General features: G+C 44.9%; 3 protein-coding genes across 4 annotated transcripts; 2 read left to right on the forward strand and 1 right to left on the reverse strand.

Annotated features, from left to right (window-relative positions):
• The first annotated feature begins 1,842 nt into the window (after window positions 1–1,842).
• Window positions 1,843–6,068, forward strand: NDUFA3 (NADH:ubiquinone oxidoreductase subunit A3). Its single transcript, XM_081886109.1, has 4 exons — window positions 1,843–1,920; window positions 3,229–3,303; window positions 4,982–5,059; window positions 5,849–6,068. The coding sequence occupies exons 1-4, from the start codon at window positions 1,905–1,907 to the stop codon at window positions 5,938–5,940; spliced, it is 261 nt and encodes an 86-aa protein (XP_081742235.1). The 5' UTR covers window positions 1,843–1,904; the 3' UTR covers window positions 5,941–6,068.
• Window positions 6,069–6,596: 528 nt separating this feature from the next.
• On the reverse strand, window positions 6,597–11,373 carry TFPT (TCF3 fusion partner). 2 transcript variants are annotated; one of them, XM_081886084.1, is made up of 6 exons: window positions 10,989–11,373; window positions 9,668–9,901; window positions 8,718–8,788; window positions 8,363–8,432; window positions 8,013–8,249; window positions 6,597–7,670 (listed from the first exon to the last, which is right to left on the reverse strand). In XM_081886084.1, exons 2-6 carry the CDS (start codon window positions 9,890–9,892, stop codon window positions 7,536–7,538), a joined length of 738 nt encoding a protein of 245 aa, XP_081742210.1. In that variant the 5' UTR covers window positions 9,893–9,901; window positions 10,989–11,373; the 3' UTR covers window positions 6,597–7,535. The 2 variants fall into 2 exon arrangements, with proteins under 2 accessions (XP_081742210.1, XP_081742209.1); XM_081886083.1 differs by having other exon boundaries at window positions 11,061–11,371.
• Window positions 11,374–11,766: 393 nt separating this feature from the next.
• PRPF31 (pre-mRNA processing factor 31) lies at window positions 11,767–23,867 on the forward strand. Its single transcript, XM_081885987.1, has 14 exons — window positions 11,767–11,902; window positions 13,927–14,111; window positions 14,298–14,358; window positions 14,577–14,660; window positions 15,115–15,212; window positions 16,307–16,413; window positions 16,994–17,163; window positions 17,788–17,945; window positions 18,049–18,138; window positions 18,269–18,396; window positions 19,209–19,281; window positions 20,147–20,275; window positions 20,946–21,044; window positions 22,389–23,867. The coding sequence occupies exons 2-14, from the start codon at window positions 13,938–13,940 to the stop codon at window positions 22,515–22,517; spliced, it is 1,500 nt and encodes a 499-aa protein (XP_081742113.1). The 5' UTR covers window positions 11,767–11,902; window positions 13,927–13,937; the 3' UTR covers window positions 22,518–23,867.
• Window positions 23,868–24,373: the final 506 nt, after the last annotated feature.

A 24,373-nucleotide genomic window follows, 5' to 3' on the forward strand; every position in this document is an offset into this window, starting at 1 on the left:
CTTCAACCTGGGAATAAATGAAGTGATAATAAGGAAGGGCCTCTTGGTTACTTGAGCCAGCTGTGCAACACATCTGGCAAACAGCAGCAGAGCTCTCAAGATACAAAATGTAGACTCTCCCAGTATTTGCCTCCCTTCTGAAGTGGTTTTGCCTGAACTCGCAAATCTCATAATGTATGAGTAATAGAAAGGGAGGCATGTGTGCGTATAGAAACTAGCCTCCTTTAAGATGGTTGCTCCCCCCGCCTTTGGTCTCGGGCCCTATCCACCACTAGCAGGTGGCCCTCAGAACAGATGTTTGTTCTGAAGGGAATGTGGCCTACTGGCTGAAAAAGATCCCCCACCCTTTTTTTGTTTGCCTCTAGAATATACCCCTGTAGAATATAATATTTTTATCCAACAGACTGGTCATTTCAAAGGGGAACTGAACGTGACAGTATGTCAAAAAATGAGTTTTGCGGTCAAACAAGGTCGAAAGCTTCCTTATCTTAGACCCAGAAAGTCCCTGAGGTGACTCAAAAGGAAGCAGCTGCCAGTGTGTTAGTTGGGCTGACAGTGTCTTTGGCATCGACCGAGGAGGTGGAAATATCGCTATTTGGAAGGAAATTGGTCCCGAATGGTTAATTGCAGAGAAGTTCAGAGGCTAATTTTTTAAAAGGATGCCACATCCACAGCTCAACCCATCCCCAGGGCTGTAAAGGGGATTATGCAGTGGTCAGGGAAATACACTCTGCACATGCTCTGGGGCAGAGTGTCCTGTTGCAACTTTTTTCTTTTAAGTCATCAAATAATTCCCGCTACATTAGCAATGATAATGTCATGCAACTTCACATTTTTCAGGACATTCAAAGAAAGTATAGTGGTACCTCGGGTTACATATGCTTCAGGTTACATCCGCTAACCCAGAAATAGTACCTCGGGTTAAGAACAGTTTCAGGTTAAGAACGGACCTCCGGAACGAATTAAGTACTTAACCTGAGGTACCACTGTATAGCATCTGACTCCGCTACTTGCCTTCCCCCCCCACCTGCCATCAATCAAATGCCCATTGGGTTGTATCTAAGCCAAAACAAGAGCAGGCCCATTGAAACCAATGAACGTGATTAACTTAAGTTTATTAGCTTCAGCAGGGTTTCTCTGCAGCTGACACGCCATACATTTAAAGCACATCTCCCACCCCCTGCAAAAGAATCTGGGGGCCTGTAATTTACTTCTCACAAAGCTACATTTCCCAGCACCCCTAACATACCCCGGTTCCCAGGATTTTTGGGATGTGTGCATGCATTTCTAGCCACCTGGATTCACAGCCAGCCACTAAAGGGCAAACGTGCACCAAGTGAAAAGAAATCCCCTATGCCTTCTTTACCCTAGCAAAGCACCTTCAGGATGACGTGATTGGCCGTCTGGCGTTATTCATATGCACGTGTGAACGCACTGCAGCAAAGAAACGCGGGGTGGGGGAGCCGAGAGTTTGAACTATTGTAAAATTGCACGCATGCACTGGGCAACTTATTAGGGTCCCTCCCCACCCCGGTGTTCTCCATTCATATTACAATCCAAAGCAAACACCTGCATGAAAACATCCGGAGATGTAAGAAATCCATTAACGATGTGAGAAAAAGCCGGCGTGCATTATCCTGCATTGCAAACGTCCAGTCTTGTCGAAGAAAAACAGGTTATAACAGTTTTAAAGAAACAAAGTAGCGATAATAATAATAACAACAATAATGAATATTATTAAAGGGTGCAACATCACATTGGAAATGCAGACACACACACACACAGAGAGAGAGAGAGAGAGAGAGAGAGAGAGAGAGAGAGAGAGAGAGAGAGAGAGAGAGAGAGAGATTCTATAAAACTACAGTTCCCACAATGCGTTGCGCCTCCTCCGCTTTCCTTTCAAGATGGCTGCGCTGAGCAGTAAGTGCCCCAACTGTGTCTCTTTTTCTCTTTCTCCCTACTTATTCGGCTGGTGGGTTCGTGTCTTTTGAGTGGCGCGGGGTTCGTGGAGGGGTTTCCCCCCCCCCTTTGCTAGAGGGAGCCAGAGTTATGGCAATGAGTGTTAAGTGGGGATCCGTTTTTGGCCGGGTTGTAAAGATAAACAAGGACACTCAAATTGTTAAGAGGATGACCTTCTTAAGTGGGTCGGTGGAGAAGGAACGTGGCGGAGTCTTTAGGGCACGTGCAAACTGTGTGCACGGGGAAGGGTTGCCAGGTGGTACACGAGTACTTTGAGTATTTTCAGCCTACCACGACCATAGTGTTGGAAGGGATCACAAGAGGCATCTAGCTCAACCCATTGCAGATACTGAAAATCCGCTACAGAAGCATTTCTGAAAGGCAGCCACATTCCCTCTGCTTTTAAACCCCTAATGAAGGAAAAGCGACCTGTAGGTGCTCACTCAGTCCTGAGCACAAGACACGTTACAAAACCTGTTCTCTCAGCTATCTTGTGAGCCAAGTGTGGTGGCAACCCTTTTCACACTTACCAGGGGTTAAGCCTCATTGAACTTGGTTTCATAAGGTTCCACTGTGCATCCATTATTTTTACTTACTTAAAAAAAATGTTTCGGCTTTCCCATTAATAATGTGTCTAAGCGGTGTGCAGTATTATAAATGATCAGAAAAACCAAGAGCAAACATTGGAAGCAGGAGCAACAATAGCTCCGGAGAAATAAAAGTGTTCATCTGGCGTGTAGGCACCAAGCAAGTATCTTGTTGTTCGAAAGATGCAGTGCCTACATAGAAAAGGTTCCAATTCTGGTCACCACCTTAGAAAAGTTGGGGTACCTAGAACAGAGCCTCTATAATTAAAGTCTTAAGATGCCACTGTTGTTTCAATTTTTCAGATGGGAAAAGTGAGGCGCTGAATGACAGATCTGCTCACGGTCTCCCAGTTGAGGCCTAATTAGTGCCTCGTGCAACTCCTGGTTCCCAACCCTCTTAAATTATGAATAAAAGATGCCCCAAAATCTGTCCTTTGTAGATCTGCCTGCACAAGCCACTACTTTGCCACTAGCAAGAAGACACTGTTTTTTAAAAGGAGATGCTGGTCCTGCCATGTTGGTAAGCTGCAGGGGCAGGCAAATATTAGATGTGAAAAATTCCTATCCTCCCAAATACTCTGATAGCCTTCTCCTGTTCTAACTTATTAGGCCTCCAAACATTGTCAGAGAAGCAAGAATTCAAAACAGTTCTAATAAGTGTGCGTACTTCCTTATCCCACAGAAATTATCCCATTTCTGAAAAATGCATGGGGAAAGGATCCAGTTGTCGTTCTCTCTTTCGGCATTGGTTTTATGGGTGAGTTTACATTACTTTTCACTGCAGCCCAGGAATCCACTTTCTTACTTAATGCATTTTTGCAGTTTGCTTGTGGGTGCTGTGTATGGGGTCCCAGAGCTTGTCGCATCCAGACACTGACCAGGGCCAGTCCTGCTTAGCTTTAGAAAGGGTGCTGCACTATGGGTCTTCAGACCACATCCTTGGTATGTTATTGACCTAGCCTCCAATTTCTGGCCTTACACAATTTGCAGCATACAATCCATACTGCAGTGGCATCACTGTCAAATTGTACTTTTTCAGAAACATATCGAATTTATTCCATGTGTGGACTAATGCGTAGCGATTGTTTTCAGGTATTGGAGATATCAAGCAGACTTTCAGAAAGGTGCAGCCAGATCAAAGAGAGTGCAGTGGGGATGTTTTTGGGACTGCATACTCTACCAGGAAACTGGAATAAATCCTTTGTGTAGGCTAGGGACAGGGAACCTGTGGCCCTCCAATGACTCACCATTTCTAGCAGTAGGGTTATAAGTTTTTGGTGTAGCAAATGAGGGCCTTTGTGGATGATGTCATTAAGAGCTAAGGGCTAAAATTTGTTGCTTTGTGATTTGTAAATATTTTTTTCAAAAACACAACTAAAAATTCCTTCACATAGTAGCATTCCCACCATAGATGCTAACTTCTTCCCCTTTTCCCAGAGTCTCTCCAGCAGTCTGGAGAGATGCTGGGTTGATTCTTTTTAATTTAACTGGAACCCAGTGCCATCTATGTATTATTTTAAAAGTAGATGCTTGAACTTGTGGGCATAGTTTTAAATGGAGCTTTGCCTCAGAGAGCATTTGTCCTCATGTATCTCTTGTCCTAAGTCAATTTCCCATACTCTTTTCAAGCCTAGTGTATTACCAGTCCATTCTGATAGGATTGCCTTATAAATGCTAGATAGCATTCTTTTGGAGTTGGTGTTTGCCCATGACGATGTTAGTGGTCAAGTATTAATGCCTGATTTGAGTTGTTGTTGAGCAAAAGAGCACACTTGGTATAGTTGAAACCAATTAGGACAATTATCATCTAGTGTTTGGCATAGCTTGTCTGTTAATGGTTTATTATTTTTATAATAAACCATTGACAGCAGGTCACATAATCTATAGATACCCTTTTCTCCCAGTTAGAGAATTGCCGGTGTTTATCTCTGTATTTAAAATCAGTATGCTCTATTATGGGTGTTCCCCTCCCCTGATATAGACAAAGGGTAGCCAGAAGATACGATTAGGATTTGTTGGTGGATATTTTGTGTAATTTGAAGTAGATCGGCGACTATTTTACTCCTAGTTGCTTAAAAATGACAACTTTGAAATAACCTCCTGCCCAAGTTATACTGTTGAAATGTAGAAAGCCAAGAAAGCAGGTAACCAGAGGTAACTCTTCTATGGAAGGGCTCGTTTCTGGAACTAGAAACCAATTCCTGGACTCAGAATTATTGACTTTCAAGCCTTTTGCACTGGACTCTGGTTGGCGGATCTCTTGAGTTTTAGAAAACAAAGCAGGTCCTCGAGGCTAAAGTCTTGCCCATCCCTATACTGACCTAGAGAGAGCAGTACTCTTGAGTTTATTTCTTTTGTTGTTAGTGGCTTGGTGTGCAATTTATGTTTTCAGTTTCTTTCTGACTCACATCTGTGTTTTTCCTTTCCGATTTCAGCTTTGGTGGCACCGTGGGTCAGTCCGTTAACAAAATACAGTTCCATGATGACTCAGGCTGTACCATATACATATCCAGGTATAACACCTATCCCTTTAAAGGCAGTTCCTTAGCAGAAGAGCAGCATGAAATATTTGACTCCATGTTTAGTGCAGCTGATGTTAGACAGGAATCTATGGCTGAGCCACTTCTTTGGAGCAAGGCAACTGAAGATCTAATAGAAGTGATATGTGATGTTGTTGTTGGGATACTTGACAAATAAAAAACTAATAAAATAACTGACTGCCAGGTCTGGAAGGCACGTACTGGAGAACTCCCAAAATAGCTCAATTGTCATATTGTTCACCTTTTAACAAAACAGTCAAATTTTCACTACAATTGGCCTCCTTGTAGGAGAATTGAAAGTTGGCCAACACATTCTTGAAAATGAATCCATGGTAACTAAGAGGCAATGTACCGCTAAATACTACCACCCTACACTCTGATTTGTGGGCAGAGGGTCTGCACCTATAAATCAAGCTGATTGGCTGGCAAAACCAGAATGGGCATAGTTTTTCCATCACTGCGTCTCTATGCTAGGAGGAAATGGTTCTCCCCTAGCATTTCTTCCTGTAGCACAGCTTTTGTCAGGAAGAAAAATGTCAACGATGGCCGCACACACTTTCCAAAAACGAGAGTGGAGATGCCTTGGTGAGGTGGCTCTCTGACAAGCCAGTGGTCTACTTTGTGTTGAGGCACCATTTTGTTCTGTACAGGGTCTCTTAGTCAAATGCTTGTTGTGTCCTTCCCTAACAGAAGTATTTGATTGTATCCAAGCTGCATTGGGGAGATAGACACACTTGATTTCTGTTCTTTTCCTCTCTCCAGTTCCAGTTCGGGATGATGGCAATATGCCAGATATTCCCTCCCACCCTTGTGACAAGGAAGGACCAAGTCTTGAATGGCTAAAGAACTTCTGAGACGGGCCCTTGTGAAGAACAGGCCTAGAGTACCAACACTGAAGGGGCAACCCAGGCCTGCACTGCTCTCTGCTCTTTTGTGTACATGTGTAACATTTTCAGGATATAATAAACTTGCTAACTTAAAAGCAGGCTTCCTCAGCCTTTCTCTTTGTGACCCCCCTCCCCCAAAACAAAGCATTGCTAAAGGGGCTGGGCCACTTAACCAAGCTAAGGTATCACAGCTTCCTCTTTCAAGGGACACTGGGTATTGCAGTTCACCTGAAAGTAATTCCTGGCACCTTTACAAAACTGCCTGGCCCAGGAGTCTTTAAGGGAAGCAATGACAGTGTGCCCTGAGACCAATTCTTATGTTTGGCAGCTCCCTTGAAATGGATCAGTTGGGGAGGGAATGAGGAAGGGAAAGGGAAGGAAGTGTGCAGTATTCTGCAGCCCTCAAAGAAACATGAAAATAAACTTAACGGGTGGGCAGAATTTAATCCAGGCACCACTGCTCTGCAGTAGATCTGGAAGAAGTTCCTGGTCATTATTGCTTCGGAAAAAAATGAGGGAGGGGGATTTAGTGCCTTGCTCTTTCTGACTGGCAGAGAAAATAAGCAAACACTTGACAAATTTGCTAATCTTGCATAATTTGCACATGTTGTAGGAGTCTACTGTTTTTAGTACAGAATTGGCTTTAATATATTGTGCCTCATGGTTAAGATACACATAAAAATCTTGGCTTGGAAAGCAAAGCAGCAGAGTTCTCTCACAGCTGTAAGAAGACTCCTCATTCACTGAGAACATGTGTCACACAAACAGCAGCTACTTCTGTTTCCTTTCTTGAACAGTGCATGGAAGCCAGCTCCTGCACACCACTTTCAATCTGCATTGCAGATTTAAAGCAGTACTATGCCACTTTTGGGGGCAGTCGTGGCTTCCTCCAAAGACCCCAATTCCCCTGACAGAGCTACTATTCCCAGGGTGGTTTAGAAATCCCTCTTCTCCGGGAATTTTGGGAATTGTAGCTCTGGGAGGGGAATAGGGAGCTCCCAAAAACACTCAACAGCCTTACCAAACTACAGTCCCCAGGATTCTCTGGGGGAAGCCAAGACTGTTCAAAGTGGCATAAAAGTGCTTATAAACATATGGTGCCCATGCGGCCTCAGTCAGAGATCACTTAACTCCTTCAGAACTCACAAATTGTGCAGCCCAAGACATGTAAGACATACAAATTCTACACACATACCCATTCCCACCCCATGCTTAAGCTTTTGGACATTGGTAGCATAATCTATTCATCTCCCTAATGCAGATGGACTTGAACACTATTAATACACTGGCTTTCAAGTTTTGTTAAGTTAGTGCAGTCCATTTTGTCTTCCAGCACCTGCCCCTCAGCCGCACAGTGTCAGTTCAGATCGAGTGCACTCCAAGCGGCTGAGAGTTCCACAGTCCATCTCTTGCTGGCTCTTAAAATGTGCTTGTGCTCCTTTCAGTCCAAAATTCATCCCCAGATGACTGATCAGCGGACAGCGCAGTGGCCTCTTTAAGCCAGGAGGGAGGCAACTGATGTTCAGATATACATATAGAGTCTCCTTCGTGAGTGGCCAGCCTCAGTCGAAATCAGAACAGGCCCCTGGGCTAGAGAACTTTGAATAATGGAGTAACTTATCCTGAGGACTAGACTGCTGCCAGGCAGGAGTGAGGACATCCTCTTGCTCACATTGGAAATCCTCTTCAGACTTTATCTGCAGCCACAAAAACCAAAACAGTGATTCAAAACACAGTTTCAAGCTAAACAGAAGCGCTCTGCGTGATGTGGGAAGAAAGGGGATGCTTTCAAACTGTTATGTGTGATAAACCAGCAGGACTAGAAGCTTGTTTAAAAATAGAAGACTAACTCCTGAATTTGTATTATGGTAGCAGATTCTGTGTAGCCCACAGCTGGAGTATATATAACCTAGTAATATGCCTGTCTACAATTATATCTGGCCACATTCCCCGCCTAACCCCCAAAGGTAGTGTGTAGGTTAAGTTTGTATGGTCATCTATATATTCTCAAAGTTGAAAGCCTTTATGTTCTCCCGTACCTGCACAGGAAACTCTTCCATAGGAAGCAACGTTTGGGCTGCTCGGCGTAATCTCACTTCCTTTTCCTCTCGCATGTGGCGCCGCCGCTTCTTACTGGTGGGGCCCTCAGTAGGTGAGATGCTTTCAGCCTCTGGGGCAGGCAAAGGGCCCGAGAGACACCTGGGGGCGTCTTTCTCGGGGGGCTCATTCTCTGTGTTGCCAGGAGCTGGAGCATCAGTGCTGTGACTACCTTCATCCTAGACAGAGAAAATGATTCAGCTAGAACTCCTCCATCCTAACATTCCTTCCACCCGTAAGAAGATAACATGGACATGTCCTTATTTCCTTAGACCAGCCGTGTGTTTCTTACCTCCAGGACAATATCAAGGTGGCCTTGCCTGTAATCATCACCATAAGAATCAAGGACCCTCATGAGGAACCTGAAGGGAAGTAAGAGTCTATTACAAAGATAACCTGCAGACAAGACATCCCCACTAATCCTCTTTAATAACTCTGTTCTTTTGCAAGGTGTTGTTGATGTAGATGATTCACTGCTATGAGATGTGGTAACAGCTGTCAGTTTGGATGGCTCTAAATGAGGGATCCGATGAATTCATGGAGAATTTGTCTGCTGAGCATGAAAATTTAATAGACCCTCCTTGTTCAGGGAAAGGTATTTAAATCTCCCCACCCCTCACACTCCCATGACATACTACCAGACATACCTTCTCTCCTGTTTAAGCCGCAGTGTTATTCTCTGGACCTGATGCAGCCGGTTTAACATCCTCTCATTCACCTGTATTTGTGGGCAACGTCACCAGAATACATCAGAATTTTGCCTCTCCCACACCCAGCCTTGTATTCCACTCACCCACCCAGTGGTCCCTTCTCCTTGGTCACTGTTTAGGTCTTCATTTGGTCCAATTTACCATCCCATGGCCAAGAATCTCTTACTTCTTGTCCACCTACAGCTAGTATGGGATAGTGGGTAGAGTACAGACCCAAGTTTAAAACTCCACTCAGCCCCCAAAGATGCTGGGGGCTAGGGCTTGTCTCGTTTTACTTTGCTCAGAGGATTCTTGGGAATATATTTAATATCTTCATCTGATCACCATCTGAAGCCCTTCTTTGTGTGCCTCTTCCATGAGAATGGGCCTTTTCTGTGGTGGCCACCTGTTTGTGGAGTGCTATCCCCAAGGAGGCTCACCTGGCACTTTCATTACATATCTTTAGGTACCAGGTGATAATGTTTCTCTATAATCAGGCACTTGGCTGATTAACATTCTATGACCTTTCAAATGTGTTTGTAGGAGGGGGTTATTGGTTTGTTTTTCTTTTATTATGCATTTTGTGTTCTCATTTTGTGCTTTTATGTTGTGAATCACCCTGTGATCTTTGGATGATCTTTGTACCCAAGGTGTCACTGATTTCCAAATACTTTGGCAGAGCACATGTTTGGCAAGCAGAAAGTCCCAGGTCCAGTCCCTGGCTGGGAAAGAATGAGAGCTCCTGACAATGAGAGCAGACAATCCTGGGCTACATAAATGAATAAAACGGCAGCTCCATGAGCTCATACCTGAAGTCAAAGCAGAGCTCAACCCACTGTGGCAGCTGTTTGTTAATTTTTTCCAACTGGTGTATTAAAATGATTCCCCCTCTTCAGCCAATCCTTTACCTGCTCTAACTCCTTGCAGCGCCGAGCAAGAGCCTGGCATTTGCGCCGTGTCATTTCCTGCTGCCTCAATGCCCCCTCTTCCTCCTCCTCTTCTGGTATTCCACCATCGGCAAACTCCACCTCTGTCTCCAGTTCACTCTCGAGGATATTGCCACCAAAAAGAGGAGGCAGTGCTAGCTCTGATCCAGGGGGCACAGAGAATTCTTCAAAGCCCACACCAGCCATGATTGCGTTCTGGAGATTTAAAGAGAAAGAAACTGACATACTAACCAATATTAACCATCCTCCTCCCCAATCTGAAGATCTAATAGTGGTACTCAAAAAGCTACATTCCCTTTACACCCCAATTTCCTATGTCATGTGAGACAGGAAACAGGTACATTTACAACAAGGATGGGGAACCTGTGATCCTCCAGAAGTTGCTGGATGACAATTCCCATCTTCCCTGGCCATTGGTCATTCTGGCTGCGTGAGATGGGAGTTCCAGTCCAGCAACATCTGAAGGGCCACAGGCTCCACACTGCTGATTAACAAGGACAAGGGTATTAGTATCACAAGAGATGACCAAAGGGGCAGCCACTATTATGGGCTTGGGAGCATAATCCACCTGCAATTTTTTTTAAAAAGCAAACAGTGAAATATATTTTCTTACAGCTCTCTGTGGATGCACAAATTTGTATTTAAATGTTCTATAATCTATATTCCTAAACAATCTCCAAAAATACTCAATTTTTCAGAAGTTTAAATTTTCCTTACATACTAAAGTTCCTTTAAAAAATCATTTCAACAACCCATAAAATATTGAGATTTCTAATTTCCAAGTAGGAGAAACAGCATGTCCTCTAAATGGGTAGACACTGTGCTATTTGCTGTTGCCACAATCCATTTTATGAGTACGTGTCCCACCAAAATTAAAAATGTGTTATTCACAATCTCCAATATACTGCCAGAAAGTAAATGTAAAAGGTAAGGGACCCTGGATGGTTAAGTCCAGGCAAAGGCGAATACCTGCCAGAAAACAGATACAACTGTTCCTGTTATTCAGTTAGAGAATACAATATACTTTGGTCATACTATTTTCCGCGTTTATCCATCTCTATGGTTCAGAAAAGACTGCAATGCAGTACATGAACAGGCTTAAAAGAAGCTGAATAAAACTTGGTTCTAGCACCTCGACTTCAATTAAGGGAGCTCAGGCTCTGCTTCTGGCGAACCTCCAAGGAAAGAAGGCTCCAGAGCCAATAAGGAGGAGGATGGCAATTGGCGATTTTAATTTGCCCGAGTCCTTTTGCAATGGGATTTCCTAGCACATCAGACGTACCTTAACCCTTCCAGTCCTATAGGCGAAATGAGCAACCCTTCAATGAGGATAATGGGATGGACGGTCGCTTACCGGTGACGTAAGCCCACAACAAAAGTGTTTGAGTTATCGAGACGTCTCGGCTACAGTGAACCAGGGTAGAAGAGGTGTCGCGTGCTTGTTACGTATTGCAGAAGAGCCCGCTGTGGAATGTCCTAGCGTTTCGTCGCGCCGTGTTAACGTAAAACAGTGGTCGCGTCCCTGTCGCCGTTTCCCCGGTAGGGGACTGGATCACTTGGCGCGGTGAAGTACGGTTGCGTCATCACGCGTTTGGATGCGTCGTGGCCTTAGAGATAGGAAAAATAGAGTAACTCACAGTCTAAACTTCCGGTAAAAATCGAAAGCTGCCGTTGGGGATTCTTTGCCTTTCTCTTAGCTCTATGACCAATAGGTAAGTCAGAGGAAAAATTACAAAAAACTGACGGAAGCGTCAGTTGACATAGTGACATAGTTCAGCATAGCGTATTAGAAACCTACGGTCGGGGTGCTGCCATAAATAGTACTGTATTTCAAAGGAAATTGACTCGAAACCCTAAAGACACTTCCGGCTCCCCTTGGCTTTTGCGTGGGTCACCCAGTGCGAAGAGACGGCGCAATAGGCAATGCCATAGAGACATAAGTTAGAACGGCACCCCAACTCTGGCCTAGGTTGGTGCCACGCATATGGCGGCGCTTGGGCTGAAGCTGAACGCGACCTCTCTTCGTGACCTCTCCTTTTTCTCTTTCTCTATCCGTTTTAGTACCCGGCAGAGAGAAGGCGCTCGTTGATGACGACACCAAGGGCGCCCGGTGCATGACGTACTTTTTGTGAGACTGAAAGAAGGAACGTGAGGAGTTCGTTTGTGCGGCGGAGGAGTGGCAGAAAGAAAAAGAAGGTGAGGAGGGAAAGGAGGGAGGGAGGGAGAGGTTAACTGGGGAGCAACCAAAAAGGAGCCCTGGCCTTTGGTTTCCTAAGGGGTAAAGAGAAGTGTAAGGTTTGGGGGCGGGCAGAGAGAGAGAGACGCTACAGTATTGCTGCAAACCTAACCCCGTTTACCTAGGAGTAAGCACCATGGAATTCAATAGGACTTCCTCCTACACAAACGCGGTGAGGATTGCGCTGTAGATTGAGGTTTCTCGGTAGTTGCAGAAAAGGTGGAGAAGGGTGGAGAGGTTTGTCTGTCTGTTTGTTGCACTTGTGCTGCCTTTTCCCTAAGAAGCTCAGGGTCCCGCGAGGGAGGTCAAGCTCAGTGATAACCACTATCTCCAAGTCGTCCAGTAACTTGGCTGCTTAGCAGAGATCTGAACCTTGGTCTCCCCAGTCACTACACTACAGTGGCTCTCGGATTAGATGGGTTTGGCCTATCCTGGTGGTGGTAGCAATAATAATAATAATACAGTAGAAATAACAAAAGTAATACTCTCTTCCATACTCTTATCGGTTGGGAATACGTCATGGCTTATCCTTCTAGTTGGCTTTTTTGCTGTTTGGACAGTATCTTGTTTTTCATTTGTGTTCTACATAGTCATGGAACACTTATATTTCTTCTATTGACGACCCTTTTGGCACTTTTTATTGCTATACCTACACTGCCTCTTCTGTCTGTATCGTGTGTTTGAGAATGTATACTTTGTTAACAGATTATAAGCATTTCATTGTGTATCTAATGTATGTCACAATAAATTTATTGGCCTTTTAGATGCTGCAGTAGGCTTCCAAGATTATGCTAATTCCTGCAAAGTAGGTTTACATTGGCAGATGAGAACTCCGAGATGGATCTTTTCTTAAGGCAACCACACAAGTTCACATTAGAGCTGAGACTTGAAACTAAGACTTCCTGGCGTGTGCTTCCTTTGCCACGGGACTTGCTCTCTGTTTGATGGGGTACTAAATAAGGCTGCAGTCCTACTTACCTGGAATTAAGCCCCATTGAACCCAGTAGGACGTACGGTACTTCTGCATAGGAATGGTTAATTTTTCACTGTAAGAGTTTCTGAAACCAGAGAGAAGCCTGTCCTTGTAGTGGTGGAATATGGGCAAAGGTGATGTAGCCCTTAGAGTAACAGAAATTAGAAACTTGGATGTTTGGGTTGAGATACCTGGAGGGAAGAATTTTGGTGACTGACCTCAGTATTTATGCTTATTGTGAAATGATGCTGAAATCCGGTTCAGATTTTTTTTTAAAAAAAATCTCTATACAGCAAAAGATGGGTGAATTGGAAACTGAAGAGCTAACTCGAGGTCTCTTAAATTGAAAGGGGTTCCGATGGAGCACCTGTATTTGTGGAAAGGGAGAGATGTTTTTGGAGAGGGGACTAAGAAAAGGACACATTTCAACTGAGGGGCACAGTGGATCTGGATCTTGTGTTGATGGGTGTCTAGCAACTGTGTGTGGCTTTCTGGAGGTTGCTGCTACCTCATAAGTGTTGTACAGTGGTACCTCAGGTTAAGTACTTAATTCATTCCAGAGGTCCATACTTAACCTGAAACTGTTCTTAACCTGAAGCACCACTTTAGCTAATGGGGCCTCCTGCTTCTGTCGCACCACCGGAGCACGATTTCTGTTCTCATCCTGAAGCAAAGTTCTTAACCTGAAGCACTATTTCTGGGTTAACAGAGTCTATAACCTGAAGGGTATGTAACTTGAGGTACCACTGTATTAGATCAGTGTGGTGGCCTCCAGCAGTCTGTTGGACCTCACCTGCCTTCAGCCCCAGGCAGCTTCGCTAATTAGTGGGAATGATTGGAGTTACAGTTTACAACCTTTGGAGGGCACTGTGTTGGCTACCCTTGGGTTAGATAGTGGTTAGAATTTCTCCTGGTCTAGTACTGCGGGAAATAACAGATCAATAAGACTCTGGATATTTATGTCACTTATTATGGTTTTCTCCTGTGTCCCTCCCTTTTTCTCCTTTGCAGCCTGATCCACCATGTCTTTGGCGGATGAGCTTTTGGCTGACCTCGAAGAGGCAGCAGAAGAAGAGGATGGCAGCTTTGCAGATGAAGAGGATGAGCCTCCCATTGAGGATGTCCAGGAGGAAATGCAAGTGGATCTGGCAACTGATTCAGTCAAGAGTATTGCCAAGCTCTGGGACAGTAAGACGGTGAGAGAAAATGAGCTTGGCTGCTGGGCCAATATGTATAGAAGCGCTGGTTTTCAAAATAGTGTTCAACCTGGGGGTCCACTGGTTCTATAAACTGCCTTTTCCTTTTTGGGTGTAGTTAACCCTTTAAGGGTGCCCTCTTCAAAAAGTAAGACTCAACTTTTTGTTTTTTTTTCTCTTGTGCAGTTTGCTGAAATCCTGCTGAAGATTGAGGAATACATCAGCAAACAGCCCAAAGCATCTGAAGGTACTGAGAGTATCTGGCTGAGATTTATTTTGAGAAAGTGGTCACACAACAGATGTGTATGCACACATCACCCAATCTGATTCCTGCAGTATAGAGTCTGCTACAGGACTTCCTTGTCCTGCAGTACAGAGCTAATGTACCCATATGTTCATCTCCCTGTTACCTTATAGTGAGGTGCCCTGTATGGATTTTGACTTTGCATGTTCATTTCTTATTAGTTCTAGGTCCAGTAGAGGCTGCTCCCGAATACAGAGTCATTGTGGATGCCAATAACCTCACAGTGGAGATTGAGAACGAGCTAAGTAAGTGCAAACCTTAGCCACTCGCTTTGGGGTGAGGGAGGTTGAGAAGGCTTTGAAAACAATACAGTAGCTGCTACCCTGTGAGGGTGGCAGATGATGAGTTAGGGAAGTAGTGAGATTGGGAAAGGCTGGCTTCATTGGAGCAAGGGGTGCGATCTAGTAAATAGAAGCGCACATACTGGCCAGACAAACCTTCACAGGAGTTTTGGGATGCAAAGGACATTTGTGTGTTGGTGTCACAGTAGAACAGGGACTGTTTTGATAAGAGCGCTTTCTTTCTTGGGCAGGAGAAAAAGTTCAAGCTGGCCAATCTCTGAATAGGCTATACGGCTCAGCATTAAAATGTCTCTGAGCTAGTATATTCTGGGAGGCCTACTTTTATTCTCACTAGTGTAATGGCGCTCTGTGTTTCTGTCTGTTTTGTAAAAGGTTGTCTTTGCCTCTCTCTTTTCAGATATTATTCACAAGTTCATTCGAGACAAGTACTCCAAGCGGTTTCCTGAACTAGAATCCCTTGTTCCAAATGCACTGGACTACATCCGGACTGTCAAGGTATTGTGTCTGTCTGTGTCTTGAACTTCACAAAGTCAGTTTTTTACATTTGCATCGATGACTAGCCCAACCCTCATATAACTTTTGCCACTTATTTAGCGGAGGTGCTCTATGTTCAAATGGCTATTAAGATTGCAACTCAGATAATACATACTGTAGTTTTCTGTGTATAAGACAACCTTTTTTAATTCAAACATTAAGTTAAAAATTGGGGGTCATCTTATACACGGATTGTGCATAGGGGGGATGTGGGATCGATTGCTGCCATGAGCCAGAGTTTGTCTGCAGGTATTTTGCATGTTATTGGTGGCTGCGGCAACAGCTGTTGTTGATTGGCTGCCACTGCGGCACTAGGGCGGGCTATTGGCAGCTTTTGCCAGCGTGGGGACAGATGATAGGTGGCTTTTAGGATGCATGTGAGTGGCAGCGTAGGTTATGTGGGTGAGCAATTTTCGACAATTCCCCCTAAAAAAAGCTCAGCAACTTAGGGCAGTTTCCCCCCATTTTCTCAATTTTGCGTCCCCCCAAATACATGGGAAAATATGGTAAATAAACACACGGTGATACCAACTATTCACAAAACCACGGTGACTGAAAATCTCTCGAGTATTCTTCAGGTCCACAGTTAATTCGTGGTTTTAATATGTCATAATCAACCTTGAACCTAAAAGGTGTAGTGGGTAGAGCTAGCAGATTAGCTGTGTTCAAATATTTATCCTGACGGGAAGTTCACATGGTTGCTTTTGAGAAGTTGTTATTGCTCAGTCTTAAACTAGCTTCCAGGTTAGGAAAAATGAGGATTGTGTGTGTGGAGAGCCGGGGGAAAATCCCCAAATATTCCACCCTTGGAGGAAAAGAATATTCATGTGATCCACAAATCGTTCCGAGAATTGCTGACGCAAATTAGAACTGACCCTCGAGCAGCCTTGGTCCTTCTCAGTAATGAACAAAACTAAGACCAGAATTCTCTAAATAAGTTTGGGACTTCAGTTAAACATGGTTACAGTGCCTCCCACCTGTGCTTTTCGGGGGGAGGTGTGCTTTCTGTCTTCTTCAACGGCTAACTTCTGTTTTAAAACATTTGAACCTTGCAGGAACTAGGGAACAGCTTGGACAAATGCAAGAACAATGAGAATCTTCAACAGATCCTCACCAACGCTACAATCATGGTGGTCAGTGTCACCGCATCCACTACTCAGGGGTAAGGCTCTGCACAGGAAAAAAAGGAGGTTTTGGGGAGGGTATGGGAGATTAGTGGGCATCTGGACTGGGAGAGGGATATAGACTGAATTTGCAAATGGTGCTGAAGGGTGTAAGGTGGACTGTACCATTCCAGGCTGCATGTGGGGGAATTACTTTCCAAAATTCCCTATAAGAAGAATACTCCTATGTTGAAGGGAGAGTGTCTAGCTTAGCCCTTTTCCCCTTGGTGTGCTAGTGCTTTTTCCTCCCTTTACAGATTTCTCTTGATATATAGGGGAGCATTGAAAAATAATATCTTATCTCTGGCAGTGTGGAGTACTACAGTCTACTGTACCACTTGTTCCACCATCTATAGAGCAGGCCCAGAATCATGGCAATTTTCCCTTTATGGGATTTTAGCACAGAGAATAGATTTTGGATGAGAGTGTGGCTTTTAGGTCACTGTGGCTTTTAGGGTGGTCCTGAAAGCTTTGAAACAAATGCCACGCTCTTGGCATGGAGTGATGGTGCGGATATAGTGAACCAGACCTGATGACCTATGTATCTCGGCCTCAAGCACTGCCTCTCTCCTGCTGCAGGCAACAGTTAACTGAGGAAGAATTGGAGCGCATTGAGGAGGCCTGCGACATGGCCCTGGAGCTGAACCAGTCTAAACACCGCATCTACGAGTATGTGGAGTCCCGCATGTCCTTCATCGCCCCCAACTTGTCCATCATTGTGGGAGCCTCCACTGCTGCTAAAATAATGGGTGAGACTCTCAGTGGAGCTCTGTGGGCTTGGCTCCTTGCGTATCCGAATATGGAATCTTGGGATTGTATCAGAATTGGAGCAGATTCATTGAAATCGATGGATGTGACTAGCTTAAGTCCTTTAATGTAAATGGGTCTATTCTAGTGTAATTTAGTTGGATGTATAAGTAAGTCTGTCATTGGCAGAGAGGGACACGAAGGCCCCTAGATTCTGAAAGGAATGTAAAGCCTTCTCTGAAAGGGTCAAACACCCGTCCCGATTGGATGCTATGGGGAAATCATTTAATTTTTACAATTCATCTTTCCAAATCCAAAGACTGCCGAAGTTCTGTATTTCACAAAATAACACTGGAGTCCTAATGTAAAAAATTATAAACTTGAAGCCATGAATTGAAACGGTCCAAGAAATTTAGCAGCATCTGTCATGTTGTTGATGTATGATCAGTTCTGGCAGGTCTCTGTGGCCAGGAACAGCAAAGAGCTCTCCTTGCGCACAAGGAGAGGAACTTTGTTTACAAATCCCAACAGGCCAGGGAGAAGCCATGGTCTGGCTGATCAAAACCCCCGAACCTCCTTGGTCCCACAACTAGCATTCATTCCATATTGCCGTCCCTTCTCTCAAGGCATTGCTGGCGGCCTCACAAACCTCTCCAAGATGCCAGCCTGCAACATCATGCTTTTGGGGGCCCAGAGGAAGACACTGTCTGGATTTTCCAGCACTTCGGTGCTGCCTCACACTGGCTACATCTATCACAGCGACATTGTACAGTCGTTGCCTCCGGTAGGTGTGTGTGAGTCTGCCCCTCCTGCTTTCTCTGTTGAGTCGATGCACGAGTTTCCTAACAGCAACCAGCCAACATGTGCCTTTGATTCCCTCCTTGCAGGACTTGCGAAGGAAGGCAGCTCGCTTGGTATCAGCAAAATGCACGCTGGCAGCGCGTGTGGACAGCTTTCACGAGAGCTCTGAAGGGAAGGTATGTGGTACAAGGCAAAAGCTCCGGGATCCTGGGGGAGTGGCTGGTGTGAGAGGCATAACGGAGGGCCCCAAGGGGGTGGCTGCTTTGTAAGCACTTTTTGCTCTTTTATCCTTCTGCTACCATTCAGGTTGGCTATGACCTCAAGGAGGAGATTGAAAGGAAATTTGACAAGTGGCAGGAGCCACCTCCTGTCAAGCAAGTGAAGCCACTGCCAGCACCCTTGGATGGGCAAAGGAAGAAACGTGGAGGACGCAGGTGCGGGGGAGAGAATTGAAGAGATGTCTTGCGGCAGGGGCAGGGTGGGAGGGAGAGTTGGCTGAGCTGGCTGAGGCAGCCAGGAGGGTGGTGTTAAGCGTGCTAGGAAATAAGTACAGTTGGAACTGTACAGTCGGAAGTCGAACAGAATCTGTTCTGGAAGCCCGTTCGATTTCCAAAACGTTCAGAAACCAAAGTGTGGCTTCTGATTGGCTGCAGGAAACTCGTGCAGCCAATCGGAAGCCGCGCCAGATGTTCGGCTTCCAAAAATCGCTTGAAAACCGGAACACTCACTTCCGGGTTTCGATCGTTTGGGAGACAAGGCATTTGAGATCCAAGGTATGACTGTATTAGGGAATCCCTGATCTACTTTTAATATATACACACCTGTTAAAATCAAACCAGAATAATGGCATTTTATCTTTTCCATCAAATATTCTTTTCTCATGGAAAAAAAGATTTTAATGCAACAATTCATTTTGCTTTTTCAAAACATTGGTTTTAAAACTTATTTTTCCTCATAATACAGTCACTGGTATGTTTCTTGAGCCCAGAATTGTGCCAGAATATTTGGGAGGTGTTGAGTATAAGAAAGTTTCGACTTCCACATTAATGGAGGTAGGAGAGGGTCAGGTCAGGTATCAGAATTCCGTAAACTTGCTTGTCTCGTTGAAATGAACCCAGGAATCCTGGCATTTCAGCCCTTTCTCTCTATGCCAAACACTGCTTTCATTCTTGGCAGCAGCACTCTGTCCTGGCATCCTTCAGTTCTCAGCTGCCAATCTTAAAAGTGCTTTTCCTTGCTCCTTCAGATATCGCAAGATGAAGGAGCGTCTCGGTCTAACGGAAATCCGGAAGCAGGCAAATCGGATGAGCTTTGGAGAGGTAAGGAATCCTGCATAGTCTCCTTTTGCAGGATTTCTCTTGGTCTTTGGGCGTTGGGGGCTGTCTAATCCCTCAGGAGGGCAGGAGTAGAAACCGGGAGTTTCGGACGGTTCAGACTCTGTTCCCCAACTGTGCCTTTTTAACTGGTACAATGGAATGGGGGAAGTAACAGAAATATTTTATGTAAAGTAAGCACTTCCAAGTAATAAAAAGCATTAAACTTGACAAGCCATATGTGCATTTTGCTGTGTACAGAAGCTGCACGTCTGCCCACATCTACATGCAGGAATATTTAAGTTTGGGTGGCGGTTATGTGTTATATGGCCCCTCTGCTTCGGATGTACTTGCATGTGACCCAACCCAGGCCATTTCAGGGAGGCTCACCTTGGCACACAATTACCTTTGTGGCCAGGGAGAGTCGCTCTCGTGTAGTGATCAGAGTGCTGGACTCAGACCAGGATTCAGATCCTCGCTCAGTCATAAAGTGCATCAGATGACCTTGTGCTAATCACCCTACAACAGGCTACTTGTGGGAATAAAGTGATGATGGAGGGAGGGAGCCATTTATGTCAACTTTACCACCTTGGATGAAAGTTTGGATATAAATATATGGACCAATTTGCCTCTTCCTAGATTGCAGGATTAGTGGTGGAGCTGTCTTTTGGATCTATAAGCTAAAATAAAAAAAGAAATTTCAAAAGCACCTGTTGTCCCTTATTGAGCCACTTGGGCAAAAAAGAAGGGGGGGAGGGGTTGCATTCTCATTGAAACTGTCAACTTGGTCATCGGTCCTGTACTATCTAATCCAAACTTGGCCTTTTCTTCTCTGTGCTATGCTTCTTCTCTCCACACCTTCCTTTGCTAGATTGAAGAAGATGCTTACCAGGAAGACCTTGGTTTCAGTCTGGGCCACCTGGGGAAGTCAGGCAGCGGCCGAGTCCGGCAGACACAAGTCAACGAAGCCACGAAGGCCCGCATCTCAAAGACGCTGCAAGTAAGGAAATGGGGACTGGATGTGGAGTGCCGGGAGCTGTAAATCATCTTATGACTGGGTCCATCAAGGCTGTATTTCAAAGCCTCTGGACCTGGGCAGGGGCTGTTCATTCCTGAAGGCAGCATCACATTGTCCTCTTGAGGTTTCGGAAAACAGCAACACTGAGCAACCAGATCAGAGCTCTTACTGCAGTGTAATTATGCCGAGCATGTATGTCCTATTGTTACTCAAAGTGCTCAGAAAATACTCCCAGGCCAACAAGCTCCATGTGGAGCAGCCCTTGAGAGCTTCAGCAGGCACAGAATTAGACTAATTCTATGGTCACATTGCTGGCCATTAGTCAAGGGTAGTTAAGGGTAGGCAGTTTCCTTGTTCCAAGTGGCTTTTTAATGTTGAGGTGAAGGGTGCCACACTAGGTTTTGTCTGTGATTGGCGAAAGAATGTGCCAGGGCTACTGGAGCGGCTACTGAGCCAGGGAGGACAGGATATGAGTGTCACGTGCGTTTGACATGCTTTTTGGTTCTAGGGAGGGTAACAAATGAAGGGCGTGCCTCTGGACAGCCAGCCATTTGGTTGTCCCCGTGCTTTAGCATCACTTCCCTCTCTTTCCACGGCCTCCTCTATGAAAGGCCTAACACCCATGCCTTTTTGCATTTGTCCTCCCAACCAGCGCACTCTCCAGAAGCAGAGCATGGTGTATGGAGGGAAGTCCACCATCCGGGACCGCTCCTCGGGCACTGCGTCCAGCGTGGCCTTCACTCCGCTGCAGGTAAGCACCGCACTTGGCTCTGCATTCCTTGAATTACATGTAAGTGGCACTGACGTCTTTGAAGGAGGGGGCTGGGTGTACAAGTCAAGTCAAGTACTTTATTACGGTCATAGACCAGCATAGACAAAACATATACATAAATAGCATAACAGTATGAATCCAGACGAATAATTATTAAATAAATAGTAGCTAGAACCAAACGTAGATTTAAACATATACATAGGATACTTAATTAAGGATAGATAATGGGTGGATAAAAATTTATAAGAAAGATTAAAAGATCAATTAACACAGCTATATGGGGTGGGCTTCAGAAGTGCGGATCTAATAATATGGGCCTTCAGTTTAGGATTGAATTGTAGCATAGATCATTATTCGTCAAATATCTATCATGGCAGCGCAATATCTGGTGACTGAATATGTGACTTCTGGGCTCTCTTCCTGTGAACTAGACTAGTTTTATTGCGGCAAAAGCCAGTGACACTGAACACCACAAGGTCAAACAAAAGGGAATCAACAGCAATTCGTTAATTCTACAAATGAAATCTGGCTGGGTGTACAAAGAGCTGGGTGTGCTGGGCTCTAGGAGTTTTGGAGAACTGAGTGTGTGCTTGGCAAGGATGCTGAGAAGTCCAATGGATGAAAGAAGAACCTTTGTGGGGAGTGCTGTTGTGCTCATGTCCTACTTGGGGCTTCCCAGAGAAGCATCGGGATGGCTACACCCGATTATAAAAAATGAGGGTTATAAAATGCTATAATACTTTTTTCTTGGCTGAAACCCTAATCCCTCTCTGTCTCCCCACCCTCACTGTTCTGCTTGCAGCACTTGAGGAGGAAAGATTATAAGCTCATGTGTGCAAACAATGGTAGTTGTATTTTTGCACTAAGGTGTCTCTGTAAAAACAAAAAGGACCAGGACTTTAAAGCCAGATATAAAAACAGCAATACAGAAAAAATGAAATACAGTACTGTAAATTTATTTCAAGGAAGAAATCGTACCCACAGCATGGATGAGTGCAAAAATGGCCCTGGACATAGCTAACTACCCTCCCAGTGAAAAACTGAAGGCTGGGTAAATAACAATGTCTTTTGCCTTGCACTTAAAAAAATGCAACAATGGTGCTAGGCAGGTTTCTCTTGGGAAAGTGTTCCACCAACTAGGAGCACACCAAGCAATTTACTTCTGTCCAAGACGTAGAAGCTGGAGATTTGGAGGGCGCGTGTTGTCGTAATTCAGCTCCTCTCCTACTTTCTAAAGGCAGCAAGATCTCTGGACTCTGCATTAAAAAAAAAAAAATAGCCTCCCTCTCTCACATTCACCTCCCCCCCTCCTCTTGTTTCCAGGGTCTGGAGATTGTGAACCCTCAAGCGGCTGAAAAGAAGGTAGCCGAAGCAAACCAGAAGTACTTCTCCAGCATGGCTGAATTCTTGAAGGTGAAGAGCGAGAAAAGTGGCATCATGTCCACCACATAGCCCTCTTGCCGTGGACGCTGTCCCTCCCCTTTGACTAGCAGTTTGAACCATGAACCAAATTCAAGAAGAGGAGCCTTTGCACAGAAAACAGGCCTTTGTTGGAGTTTCAAAGGTGGCCTGGCATTCAGAACTCTCCATTCTCCCGGGCCCAAGTGGTACCTTGTGGTTCTCTCCCTACTCTGCTTTTCTTTATTGAGAAACGTCATTGTCAGGGAGCCTAGTATTCTGGTAGGGGGAGGCACGCAGTAGAGAGAATTGAGTTCTCTTCCCTGGTCTCATGCAGTATTCAGAAGCAGGCTACTGAAGGTGTGAGCTGTTTATAAGGGCATGGAGTGGTTAGCTTAAAGGAGTCACTTGAATGAACTTACAACATCCCAACCATGGCTTTAGATCATCCTGGGTACGATCCTCTTCACTGTTAGCCCAAGTTTTAAATGAAACCGAGTTTGTAAAAATACCAGCATGAATACAAGTAATGCTTTGGGATAGTACCAGAGCGCTTCTCCCTTGCTGTGTTGGTTTAGGAGTTACTAACCCTTCGTCCTGTTTCACGATCTGGAACTAAACAACAGATTTACTGGTTATAGTGCGTGTATCTCTCTCCCCATACAAGTAGATTCAAGTTTGTCCTGTAAAAGGACTGTGCTGTGTGTGTGCTGTCATTTGGCAGGAACTGAAATTTCAAAATGCTCTATGCTCAAGTTCTATGGAAGGTTATATCTATGTATGAATGTGCTGGGGTGGTAGAATAAGTAGCTTTGCAGTTACATGGAACTGTGAGTGCAGTACTGGCAACTTCGGGGGATCTGAAGGTAACTGGTTCCATTTCTTACTGTGTAAATGAGTGGCTCATTAAGGGAATCACACTTTTCTCATGGTGTCTGACTTTCAGATGTGTTTTAATGTGGTAGGAAAAAGCAATAGTTATTAAAGAATAAGAGACTTTTTTCTCCTCTGAGAGAGAAGTGACTGGTTGATTCCATAGGTGAGACAGTTGCAGGGACTGCAGGGAGGGAGGCAGGAGGGAGATGTAATTCACTGGAGGGTAAATTAGATCTGGCCCTATGTTTGCTACATGTAGGACACTCTTCCCTAACCTGATGCCCTCCAGATGTTTTGGACAGCTCCCATGAACCCTAGCCAGCACAGTCGAGGAAGACTTAATGTATAGATGCCATGTTTTCTCTCTGCAGTCTAGAAAAAACTCTAAATTCATGCTGATTTCTGGATGCCTTGGGTGTGGGGAGAGACATATAGGATTTATGGGGTGTCTGTTTTGACAGTGGGAGCATGAAACTTCTTTGTCTGTAACCTGTACATTTTTGGAAAAAATAGAATGGCACCTTTGGAGTCTGTGTTTGTGATCTTTCTGGGTTGGGGAGGGTAGTACTTCCTAAGGAAACTCTCCATATAGATTCTTTGTGCAGGAGCCTGCTTTTTATAACTTTGCAGCATGAAAGGCCTCCTCCACCCCTTTCCATACCACACCTCTACTTTTCAGGCAGGGCTTTGCTTTCCTGTGTTGGGCATAGATTTTGCCATTCTAAAACAAGCTTATTTTTGGTTCTAAACGGGTTGTTTACATTTCCATAGCACAACAATCCAGAGCTGAGGCTGTGGTTGCTCTGCCCAGTAACCGCAAAGCATTCTAGGGTTTGCCTCTTTGCTATTTTTTCTAGGCTTGTTGTTTAATCCCTGCTTGCCTAGAGAAGAATTAGTGGTGCCTATTAGACAACAGCCTGTTAAGTAGTTGTCTTATTGCTAGGTGGTAAAGGACCTACATGGGACGCGGGTGGCGCTGTGGGTTAAACCACAGAGCCTAGGACTTACTGATCAGAAGGTCGGCGGTTCAAATC

The sequence above is a fragment of the Podarcis melisellensis genome (assembly GCF_964234715.1).
Source record: "Podarcis melisellensis genome assembly, chromosome: 13".
NCBI classification, from domain to species: Eukaryota; Metazoa; Chordata; class Lepidosauria; order Squamata; family Lacertidae; genus Podarcis; species Podarcis melisellensis.

Bases quoted from the DNA above. Each gene is read 5' to 3' on its own strand.
- NDUFA3 (XM_081886109.1), top strand. The intron at 3,304-4,981 runs GTGAGTTTACAT...TTCCGATTTCAG, and splicing joins TTTCGGCATTGGTTTTATGG to CTTTGGTGGCACCGTGGGTC. The intron at 5,060-5,848 runs GTATAACACCTA...TCCTCTCTCCAG, and splicing joins TGTACCATATACATATCCAG to TTCCAGTTCGGGATGATGGC.
- TFPT (XM_081886084.1), bottom strand. From the start codon at position 9,892: ATGGCTGGTGTGGGCTTTGAAGAATTCTCTGTGCCCCCTGGATCAGAG. The intron at 8,789-9,667 runs GTAAAGGATTGG...CCACAAATACAG, and splicing joins GCTGCAAGGAGTTAGAGCAG to GTGAATGAGAGGATGTTAAA. The intron at 7,671-8,012 runs GTACGGGAGAAC...TTGTGGCTGCAG, and splicing joins TGGAAGAGTTTCCTGTGCAG to ATAAAGTCTGAAGAGGATTT.
- PRPF31 (XM_081885987.1), top strand. From the start codon at position 13,938: ATGTCTTTGGCGGATGAGCTTTTGGCTGACCTCGAAGAGGCAGCAGAA. The intron at 17,946-18,048 runs GTAGGTGTGTGT...CCCTCCTTGCAG, and splicing joins TTGTACAGTCGTTGCCTCCG to GACTTGCGAAGGAAGGCAGC. The intron at 19,282-20,146 runs GTAAGGAATCCT...TTCCTTTGCTAG, and splicing joins ATCGGATGAGCTTTGGAGAG to ATTGAAGAAGATGCTTACCA.